Source organism: Mesocricetus auratus, unplaced genomic scaffold (assembly GCF_017639785.1).
Source record: "Mesocricetus auratus isolate SY011 unplaced genomic scaffold, BCM_Maur_2.0 Super-Scaffold_100010, whole genome shotgun sequence".
Taxonomy (NCBI): domain Eukaryota; kingdom Metazoa; phylum Chordata; class Mammalia; order Rodentia; family Cricetidae; genus Mesocricetus; species Mesocricetus auratus.
This window is the reverse complement of record NW_024429194.1, coordinates 7,335,066-7,347,306: the sequence shown is the minus strand read 5'-3', so window position 1 is coordinate 7,347,306 and position 12,241 is coordinate 7,335,066. Positions and strand designations below refer to the sequence as shown.

At 41.4% G+C, this 12,241-nt stretch overlaps 1 protein-coding gene across 4 annotated transcripts in view; it reads right to left on the bottom strand.

Moving 5' to 3' along the window:
• The window catches only part of Tmem232 (transmembrane protein 232), a 239,260-nt gene that overhangs the window by 142,421 nt on the left and 84,598 nt on the right, over positions 1–12,241 (bottom strand). For all 4 annotated transcript variants that reach the window (XM_021231245.2, XM_040752937.1, XM_040752938.1 and 1 more), the window contains one exon: positions 7,534–7,786. In XM_021231245.2, the coding sequence (XP_021086904.1) occupies positions 7,534–7,786 (253 nt within the window). The remainder of the gene's footprint in view (positions 1–7,533; positions 7,787–12,241) is intronic.

Genomic DNA, 12,241 nt, shown 5'->3' with positions numbered 1-12,241 from the left:
GAATAGACTGAGACTCTGAAAGGTAAGTTTCCTTAAACTCAGAATTCAACGACAGAGCTATGCCCATCTTGAGTTTCGGGCATGCACACCAAGACGTGTCTAACTAACTGCTTTTCTTTTTGACCTGAATATGTCTTTGTTATGCATTTCTCTCCCACTCTTACATAAATCTCTCACCAACTGCCTTATTTACCATTCTTTCTAATCATCATGGGGCATGATTTTAAAAAAATGGTGACATCAGAACAAGAGCACCATAGGAAAGCCTAGATCCTCCTCCTGCTACAAAGATGCAGCCGTTCACACGGGGAGAGATAATGCAGAAACCAGGAGACCGGCTTCTACACTCTGGGATTTTAACACCAGTAAAGATAGAACCATCCACACCGCAACCTCTCCCCAAGCACAGCACAACAAAACTGGAATAGAGCAGCCAGCTAAAGCATCTCTAGCCTAGGGAAGGATATGGACATCTAAATTCAGGAAGCCCACAGGATTCAAAAGTCTGTACAAATAAATCCACACCATGGTACACTACGTGTAAATGGCCAAGCCAGCAAATTCTGAAAGCAATGAGAAGAATCCCTTGTGATGTACAAGGTGGGAACCAGGAGACTAGTGAGAGTCAGGAAACTAGTGAGTGAGAGTCAGGAGACTAGTGAGTGAGTGTCAGGAGACTAGTGAGTGAGTGCCAGGAGACTAGTGAGTGAGAGTCAGGAGACTAGTGAGTGTCAGGAGACTAGTGAGTGAGAGTCAGGAGACTAGTGAGTGAGAGTCAGGAGACTAGTGAGTGTCAGGAGACTAGTGAGTGTCAGGAGACTAGTGAGTGAGAGTCAGGAGACTAGTGAGTGAGAGTCAGGAGACTAGTGAGTGAGAGTCAGGAGACTAGTCAGTGAATGTCAGGAGACTAGTGAGTGAGAGTCAGGAGACTAGTGAGTGAGAGTCAGGAGACTAGTGAGTGAGAGTCAGGAGACTAGTGAGAGTCAGGAGACTAGTCAGTGAATGTCAGGAGACTAGTCAGTGAATGTCAGGAAACTAGTGAGTGAGAGTCAGGAGACTAGTGAGTGAGTGCCAGGAGACTAGTCAGTGAATGTCAGGAGACTAGTGAATGAGAGTCAGGAGACTAGTGAGTGAGAGTCAGGAGACTAGTGAGTGAGTGTCAGGAGACTAGTGAGAGTCAGGAGACTAGTGAGTGAGAGTCAGGAGACTAGTGAGTGAGTGTCAGGAAACTAGTGAGTGAGAGTCAGGAGACTAGTGAGAGTCAGGAGACTCTTGTTACTGAATGAATCATAATATAAATATCTGTGTTTTCCAAAGGTCTTAGGCCACCCTTATGAAAGGGTCATACGACTCACGGGTTGAGAACCACTGCCCCATAGAAACCAACTGCAGATAAACAGAACAAAGCAGCAGGGGACCCTGTAATTTAAACATAAGCAGAGATGGGCAGGAAGCAAAGCTTCCTGAGGAAAAACGCATTATTTTTTTATCTCTAAAATATCGAGTAACCCTTTGACTAGTTAGTTTGAACTTTATGAAAAATCTCAAAATAGATGTAGAAGGACAGTTTCAGCCTTAAAATCTATAATTATTTTCTACAGACATAACAGATCTCGTTTCACCGAAGCTGTGTTGACTGGGGGATGCTTGTTATCATGTTTGCCAAGCACAACACAGTCATAAGCCACAGAACGCAGCCGTTAACCTCACTTTGGAAATGGAGGTACAAATGGGCCATGGAGTCTTCTCTTCCTTTACACTTAGTGTTTCCAGTTACTGTCACCCATTCTGAACGAGAATGCTCCCTTCTGCTTTTCCTGCAGCCTCCTGAGCTCTGCCTAGCTCAAGGCTGCAGTCCCTGGGAGAAGAAAGAGAGCCTGTAACAGCTCCTACCAAGCTGCTTCTGTGCTCCAGGGCCCCAGACCATTTTCCCTGCAGTAAGGTTGGACCAGGTCCCCTTAGCCCCACCTTGAAGTGTAAGAAAAGAGAAGGCATCCTGCTGCAGCCTGGAGAGCCAATGAGCTTATCTCACTCTGGATGCTGTAAGTACTCTCTCGGAGAAACTTACAAGGAGTGGGGAATGTGTTTAATATTCCAAAATCTGACTTACAGGTCAGATAATAGCACTTACAGCTTCATCTCAGGGAAGGGGGCAGTTGAGAAAAAGAGACACACACAAGTTAGGATTTGCTTAGGCCAGTAATAGCCACCGTAAGCTTAGAAATGACACTGGGAGTAAGGGTGGGAACAGTAATTGTATGCACAGATTTTATAAAATTTTGTTGTGGATTGTCTAGTCATATCTCTTAAGATTGTGATTTCTCTATTTTATGGATTCTTTCCTTATTGTTTTCTATTTTCCTTTAGTTATTTAATTGGGCTATTCCACAAGGAACTATGAACTTATCATGCGCAGCTACAAAATGTGTGATCATTAAAATTTTAAATGCCAAATGGATAATTAATTATACAAATTCAATTATTGATGATTCTTTTCGTTGAATGCTATATCTATCAAAGGCCACCACGGACAGCATGTAAACAAATATTTGGGACACACATTTGTGCATGTAATTCTGCGTATGTGCATGTGTGTGAGGATGTAGAGGGAGGAACCCTGCTTGAAGGCAAACTATCTCCCAGCCCCCACATGTTTTTAGTACGAGTGACACAGAGAGCCAAGGCCACGCTGTTTGGTGATGCTCGTCTCACAGATGGAGCACGGTAACACAACAGCAGAGCAGTTCCTTTCCAGGGCAGACTTTTCACAAAATATTTGCTGTAAGTCACACAGACAGGCTGGGTCAAGTCTAGGTCACCCCTCAGAGACTGGTAGATTAGCCCAAGGCTCAGATGCCTTGAGTCAAGTTCTAAGTAACTGTCAAGTTACATGTAATATTCTCCTAGGAGCCTGTGTTTGAGCTACTGAGTATTTCTTTTTGGAAAAACAAGAAAACTGGAAGCAAATAGAATGGCAACACAAACTGAGAAAACTTAGAGTATCATAGTTTTAAAAAAAGTGGAAAGGTGGTATTTGACAAATGTAACAAAAATAATTAGTTTCTAAACAATGATACATTTTAAATAAATTGTCGGCATAAAAAGACTTTGTGTTTGTTAAGCTATACAGACACACATGGGTTACATGTGAATTAGATAAAATAGCATTGTGGTGGCTCATATATTCCAATGCTCGGTCACCAGGGAGTGGAACTGTTTGATTGGATTAGAAGGATCAGGAGGTGTGGTCTTGCTGGGGAAAATACATCACTGGGGGTGGGCCCAGTCTCTTTCCCTGCTGCGTGTGGATCGTGTGGATTGAGACATGGAACTCTCAACTTCTCTACCCCACATCAGCCTGCCATGATGCTAATGGGCTAACCCTCTGTAAACAAGGCCCCAATTAAGTGTTTTCTTTTATAAGAACTGACTTGGCTATGGTGTCTCTTCCCAGCAATAGGACAGTGACTAAGACAGGCACAGTGCTCATCAGGTGTCAGTGAAAATAAAATAATATGCCTGTTCTACTTCATCCCTCTGCTGTGTCAATTTCTACCCAAATCAACATGGGGGGTGAGAGAGTTTATGTCATCTTGCATTTCCCGGTCACTGTCAGGGTCTCTCAGCACCTGCCACTGCCCGCAACAGGCACCAGATGGAGCCTATCAGCAGTGACCATGGGCAAGGAGAGGCTCACTCGGCCCTGCCCTCCCCTGCTGAGTTTCCAGCTACTAATGGACTGTGGGAGATGGAAAGGCACTGTCTTCAGTCACACAGCCACTGATGAGCCCATCAGGCTCCAAGAAGTAATTTGAAAGTCATGGTCACATAGATGGCCATGCTTAAACTCAGAAAGTCACAAAATTAAAAAAAAAAAAAAGATATGAATGTGGAAAAAGGAACTGGAGGGATGGGGAGTCGAAGGGCTGGCAAGGACTCAAAAATAATAAAGGCAGTGGATGACCCACACAACACGAAGTCAACGGTATTCTCGTAAATTTTTATTTCATATTTCTTTGTTTAGGTTTTTCCCCCTTCCTGGTCTTTTACTGACATGCTAGGGTTTCTGATTTTGTGCTTTTATGGTTTTGTGTGGGTAAGTGGATATGGGAGTGAGGTGCTGGTGTTTTTTGAGCTTTTCCCTTTGTTTTTTGTTTTTTTTTAATTCTGGTTTGTTTTTATTTGCCTGTTTGTTTCTAAAAGGGAGAGAGAGAAGGACAGAGAAGGTGAGGAGGAGGATATGGGAGGATTTGATGAAGAAAAAACAGTGATCAGAATATAGTGTATGAAAAAATTCTTTTTTGAGTCAATAAAGAAAGTTTTAAAAGCACAGTTGTATTTGACAGAAGCTGGTTTTATAATTTGTATCAGTCACTTTTCAGAATGGTGGGTCTATCTGCCCTGGCAATCAGTGTGAAAAACTGACCAGCCATGGTAGTGTGGTGTTGGTGCTCCCTCCTAATGAATCATCATTCATACAGAATAAAGAAATCATTTTCTGTTCGTGGAAAAGGTGTTCACAATGCTACGAATCCTCAAACTGTAGCAAAACACATCAGGTCAGCTCCTAACCCGTACTGTAATAGAATTTCATGATAGCTACTGACACAGGAAGCCATACACCCTATAGACACATGAGGGTTGGGAGCCAACATCCTGTGTCCAAAGGCAAAGCATCCTCATGTTTTTATATGGAGAAGTAAAATTGTAAAACACAGCTTTGACCTATATTTAACCAAATGCCATTGAGTAACCAAATTAATTCAATTATTTCATAAAGAAACTACAAAGATTGGTAATCAGGGTTCTAACATTCAAAATGTTTAATTTTTTCCTAAAAAGTGCTCTTGATATATCTATTATCTTCTCCAGAACCAAGTCTTTAAAGGCATCCACTGCTAAAAAAAAAACCTGTCTTCTTGTCCATTGCACCAAGGAAATGAAAATATATTACTTAAGTATTTCAAGAGAAATCATGGCGTCAATGTGGAAAAAGTTATCCATTGTCTCCACATCCTGTGTGAATGTACCAAGAACATCTTCTAGAACCCAGTTTGTTAGGGGCTGCTGCTGCCTGCCCTCTACCATCACTCATTTAAAGAATAAAGCAGTGATGCTCAGTCAGCTGTAGACCTGTCTCTTCAATCCATAGCATTGCCTGGTAGCTGGTGCAATGGGACTCAGAAATCCCTGGAGGATTTATCTGAATGCAAATAGTTATGGCGTGGCACCAATAGTAATAATAGTATTATTGCTTCTTTTATAAGTATCTATGCTTGAGGAAAGTTAACAAAAAAATAAATAGAATTTGGAATTTGGAGATATCATACTTTTCCTTTTATATTAAATCCATACCAGACAGAAACGAGTGTATGCACTTGGGATTTATGAAATGTAAAGAAAGGCCGGGCATTGATGTCGCACGCCTTTAATCCCAGCACTAAGGAGGCTGAGGCAGGCGGATCTCTGTGAGTTAGAGGCCAGCCTGGTCTACAGAGTGAGTTCCAGGACAGCCTCCAAAGCCACAGAGAAACCCTGTCTCAAAAAAACAAAACAAAAAAAAAGATGCAAAGAAAATGACTACAGGCAACTGTGCTTGGCAAAGGTGAGTTTACAGCACTGTCTTCAGTAAGTGGCATTACTGCAGGAGTAAAGAAACACACACGCACACACGCACACACGCATGCACACATACACACACACGCACACACACATGCACACACATGCACGCACAAACACACGCACGCACGCACATACACACATGCACACATACGTGCATACACATAAACACACGCACGCACACACACGCACACACGTGTGCACACACACACGCACACATCAAGAGGGTGCTCAGCTGGTCTGCTGATGACACTACTGCAGGAGAAAGGACAGTCTCTGAGGTGTGTTTGCCTGAAAACTGAACAGTACATGGTAGATGACAGCAGAAATGCAGTGTGTTGTCCAAGATTCACCCAGATTCTGGACCAACATAAAATTTCCTAGGAAAATGAGAGCATCTGAAATGGAAGAAAATATTAACAATGAACAAACCAACTTGATGAATTATCAACAGTCTGGGGGAAGTAGACTGCAGAGGAGGGAGGAAATGACCAGTTTTAAAGAGGCCCCCGCTCAGGGGGGCTAAGAGACATCCTGTGAGGAAAGGTCCCCCGCTCAGGGGGGCTAAGAGACATCCTGTGAGGAAAGGTCCCCCTTGGAGACGCTGTGTCTGGACTCACTGCCACAGAGATCAGTCATACCAAGGGGCACAAGACAACACGAGAATCAAAGCCTACGGTATAAAGAATTCTTCATCCACGGCAGAATGAAACGACATGTATTGAGCTGCTATAGGAGAAGAAGACTGATTAGAAATGTGAATACCAACATGAGGGAACAGTAATCTCCAAACTTTGTCAGGAATAAAGACCTGCTTAACCCTGACACCTACGACAAAAACCGATTCTGAAAAATGAGAAAATGTAAAGCATGTTGACTCAGAAGTGATTTGTAGGATCCGGTCCGTTCATTGAAGCATGGTAAACTGAAAGTGATTGTAAAACAGGAGGGAATGTGGGGAGGCTCATGGAGGAACTGGGGGGACAGAAACCGTAGTCAGAATACACTGCATGAAAAAGAAAACTAGAAAAGAAACATATCAGCCAGGTATGTTTAAGAGGGAAGCCTTAAAATCTGCCACTGAAATCTCGCTATCGCAAATTACATTAAACTACATTAAACATAGCTTGTGCTGCACCAGTAAATTATGGTTATGAGGAAAGATATGTAGCTGAGAGGTGGTTCTCCAGACTCAGTCATAAGAGGGCAGTGTCACACCAACAACAGGTTAAATAATAATGCCCTGCGGCGACCGTCATTAGACCCATGAGGGTCAATCAGCCTGGAAGGCCGTCTCAAACCAGGGTCCCTCTTTCCAAGGTAACACCAGTGATTCTGATAAGTCTCAGGAATCATAGTGTTCATATTATTTTTAGATCTGGTATTCAAGGCAGACATGGGGTCGGAGATGAAGGTGAGCCACACTGAGAAGTACGATGAGTAGAAGTTGGGTGTGTGGACACAAGCCTGAACCCCAGTATTGGGAGGCTGAGGCAGGAAGATGACAAATTTCTGGCCAACAGAAACCCTGCAGCAAAATGTAATAGCAATAGTAGTTGTTGATGATGATGATGATGGTGATGACGACGGAGTAATTGAAGAGACGAGCAGGATAGAAAGAGAGAAAGGGCGGTTACTTACGATAGCGGAGAAGAGAACTCCTTAGTGAGGAGTAGCATAGGGTGAAGAGACATCAGTGCAGCATATCCCACAGTTGCCTCAGCCATCTTAACTTTGCAAGTTAACGTCATCGAAACCAGAACCTACTGAGCTTGTTTTACATATCATCTGTGCTGAACTGGGAGCTATTTTCCACATTTACATGTAAGCATTTTGTGAAAAGCTGTTGTTACACACAGAAGACAGGGCCACCTAGAAAGTATTACCCACTAAGATGAAAAGTACGTTACTTACAGTTATCAGACATCTTGGAAGAGAAATATTTCAGAAGACTTAAAATGCTCATCCCCTCTAGTTCTGGCTGCTTTTCTGACTTGTCCATGGGGAAAGCCTCCTTCTGCCGACTTGGACAGTCACAGAACCCAATCAAAGCCGTTTTCCTCAGGTAAGAGGTAGCTGCATACAAACACACTTCCGAAATAATTGTTGTATATGTGAAGATAACATCTGAGGCCCAGGAAAGGTCATACGTCTCAAAGCTCTTTTCCTGAAACAAAAATCCAAAAGGGCGTGCTAGAAAAATCTAAGCACAGTCTTTCAGCCCTAGAAAACATACGTGTAGTAGGGATATAACAAAAAAAAAAAATATATATATATATATATTCAAATGTCAGGCCATTGTTATAGAACCAATTAAAATTTCTAAAATGTACTCATTAAAACTTACTTGGGGATGAGTATGTTTTATTTAAAAATAGTTTTAAAAATTTAAGTAACAAATATATATATTAAGCAGCAAGTATTCCATTTCTTTAGTAATCAATGGAAGATAAATTAACCTATCACGGGTGAGTCTGTTTTATTCAGGGCTGTGATACCTGGTAGGCTGCCTGAGTGGTCGTTTAGTGGGGAGCCTTACACTCATCCGTATACTGGAAGCATTAAGTATTCTCAGAGGGTTACAAAAAAAATACAAGACTTTATGAAGTTGGGAGGAGGAAGTGGTATGGGCGTAGGAGATGAATTTGGCCAACATAGACTATTTGCATGCATGAAGTTCCCAAATAATAAATTAAAAGAAAAACTACTCTCCATATAATGCTGGAAAATAACCTTTTCTAGTGTGTGTAACTTTCATATGCATAGAAATACAAAAATATTACAACTTTCAGGACAGAATTTAAGAATGTGTCCCAAGAAGCTGTTCGTGGGAGCAGGCTCATAGGAAAGTTTATAGAAAAGGAAACGGGGTGACTGGAGGCGAGGAGCTCAGTGTGAGCACGAGGTCCTGAGTTCAGATCCCTGGCACCCACAGGAAACACCCGTAGGTGGCAACACACACCCGGAATCTTAGTGCTGTGATAGGGAAACAATATTCCAGGGGTTTTTTCACTGAGCAGTCAGCTTACCCCTCCGCGAGCTCCAGGTTCAATGAGAGATTGTCTCAAAACAACAGACAAACACATTGACATCTGGCCTACAGACACACATACACAAACACAGACACAACACACAGGGGACAGAAGGAGAGAGGGGAGAGATTATAGTATTTTACTAACTAATTCATTCTAATTAGCTAAAATTTCATTTCTAAGAATGCCAGTTCCATATGCAAAAAAAAGAAAGAAAAACCCTACTGTTGACAATGCCACATACTTTGGTTATATTATACAGGGAAGTCAAGCCAGAGTAAACCTAGAAACTCCCTCCACGATGGCTGGTGTTCCTAGTTCCAGAATGTCCCAGACTGCTTGGGGACAAAAACCAGCAGCATTACCCAACTGTAGACCCATTCACTTAGTGGGAAAAAATGTCTAACGGGGGCACTGCCTCCCCACTATTTTAGGGCTTCATTTATATTTATTTCGTGTACACATATATTTCAAAAACCTTCTACAAGTTTTGCTTATATATTATGGTTTTCCAATCGTGTGTTTTTGAGTGTATGTGTGTGTGTGTGTGTGTGTGTGTGTGTGTGTGTGTGTGTGTGTGTGTGTTTCCTGTGTACTTTCTTTGGTTTGGTTGGTTTGCTGGTTTGTGTTTTGGTTTATTTGCTTTCTAAAGAGAGAGAGAAAGGGTGTGGAGCTGGATGGAATGGGGAGGTGGGAAGCATCTGGGAGGAGCCAGGGAAGGAGAAACCAAAATCAGACTATATATTGTAAAAAATTTTTAAATGAAAACAAAAACAGGAAAATCAAACACAAAGAAGAGGGAAAATGACATAAAATAGTAGGGCATCAGCAGGGTTGGGAGAGTGCAAAAGAGGATAATTAGGGTGAATATGATCATGAAACAGTGTATTCATATATGGAATTGTCAACTATTGCAAGCATGAAAGACTTCCAGTTCAAAATTGTTCCTTAACTGTTAAAAACTGAAAACAAACTTAATATCCAACAATAAAGAATGAAATGATCCCCTTTCCACTAAAATGCAAAATTTTCAAAAATTGTTATAAGTATTATTGTAAAAAAGTTCAAATAAAAGAAACCAGACACAAGTCCTCACAGACCCAACCCGCAGCAATCCCCACACCTGTGTGCCCAGCCCCAGGTGACCTTGGGTTCTCCTGGGACCCCCCTCCCCTGCCCACCACCCACTCCCTCAATCGTCCAGGGGGCCACTTCTGCCATTGAGAGGACTGGCCCACACAGGAAAGACATGAGCCCTTCCAGACCACCCCTCATTCCCCACCGGGCACCCAGCTTCAGGAAAGATGACCAGTGGAGACAGAAAGGCCCCACCTGCACCCACTGGAAGAAGAGATGGGAAGAAGACAGAATAAGAGCTCACTCAGCAATAGAAAGACCAACATGACTCCACCAGAATTTAGAGACCCCATGCCAGCAAGACCTGAAAAGCACAATATAGATGAAGCAGAAAAGACAGACCTTAAAGATTATTTTATGAAGATGACAGAGACTCTCAAAGAGGAAATGAGGAAATCCCTTAAAGAAATAGAAGAAAAAACAAACAAAAAATACATGAAATGAAGGAAAAGACGAACCAAAAAATTCAAGAAATGAACAAATCTCTTCAAGAATCTAAAGAGTACCAAGAAAAAACAACCAAACAAATGAAGGAAACAACTCAAACAGTTGAAGTACTGAAAGCTGAAATAGAAACAATAAAGAAAACACAGAATGAGGGGATGCTGGAAATAGAAAAGCTGGGTAAACCATCAGGAACTACAGATGAAAGTATCACCAATAGAATACATGAGATGGAAGAGAGAATCTCAGGTGTTGAAGACTCATTAGAGGATATACAGTCATCAACCAAAGAAAATCTCAAATCCAACAAATCCCTAACACAAAATATCCAGGAAATATGGGACACCGTGAAGAAGCCAAACCTGAGAATAATAGGTACAGAAGAAGGCGAAGAAACACAGCTCAAAGGTACAGAAAACATATTCAACAAAATCATAGAAGAGAACTTCCCTAACCTAAAGAAGGATATGCCTATGAAAATACAAGAGTCTTACAGAACACCAAATAGGCTGGACCAGAAAAAGAAGTCCCCTTGCCACAGAATAATCAAAATATCAAACCTACAGAATAAAGGGAAAATATTAAGAGCAGCTAAAGAAAAAGGCCAAGTAACATATAAAGGCAGACCTATTCGAATTACACCCGACTTCCCAATGGAAACTATGAAAGCCAGAAGATTCTGGACAGATGTCCTACAAACGCTAAGGGAACAAGGATGCCAGCCCAGACTACTATATCCAGCAAAGCTTTCAACTACCATAGATGGAGAAAACAAAACATTCCACGACAAAGCCAGATTTAAGCAATACATATCCACGAATCCAGCCCAACAGAAAGAGCTGGAAGGAAAACTTAAACCCAATGAAGATGACTACACTCACAAAGACATAGGCAGTAGATAATTCCACTTTACCAAACACCAAAAGAAAAAGGGAGGAAAACCTACACACAATAACACCACTACCAATAAATCAAAAACAAACAAGAATCAACAATCAGTGATCATTAAGATCCTCAATGTCAACGATCTCAACTTGCCTGTAAAATGACACAGACTAGCAGAATGCATACTAAGACAGAACCCATCCTTCTGCTGCATACAAGAAATACATCTCAATGTCGAAGACAGACGTTACCTTAGAGTAAAGGGTTGGGAAAAGATTTTCCAATCAAACGGACCCAAGAAACAAGCTAGTATAGCAATCCTAATATCTAACAAATTAGACTTCAAATTAAAATCAATCAAAAGAGATGAAGAAGGACATTTCATATTCATCAAAGGAAAAATCCATTAAGATAAAGTCTCAATTCTGAACATCTATGCCCCAAATACAAAGGCACCCACATTCGTGAAAGAAAGATTACTAAAACTCAAATCGCACATAAAATCTCACACACTAGTAGTAGTAGATTTCAACACTCTACTCTCACCACTAGACAGGACCTCCAGACAGAAACTTAACAAAGAAACAAAAGAACTAATAGAAGTTATGACCCAATTGGGTTTAACAGGCATCTATAGAACATTCCATCCAAACACAAAGAAATATACCTTATTCTCGGCACCACATGGAACCTTCTCTAAAATCGACCACATAATCTGAAACATAACAAACCTTCACAGATACAAAAATATTGGAATAAGCCCCCGTATCTTATCAGACCACCATGCATTAAAATTAGAATTTAACAATAACACAAATCACAGAAACCCTACAAACTCATGGAAATGGAAAAACGCACAATTGCACTATTCCTGGGTAAAGGAAGAAGTCAAAAAAGAAGTTAAAGACTTTCTGGAATTCAATGAGAATGAAGACACAACATACCCAAACTTATGGAACACTCTGAAAGCAGTGCTGAGAGGAAAGTTTGTAGCACTAAGTGCCCACATGAAGAAACTGGAGAATTAATAGCACAGCTGAATGTTCTAGAATAATCAAACTGAGGGCTGAAATCAGTCAAGTAGAAGCCAGGAAAACATTGCAAAGAATCAATGAAACAAAGAG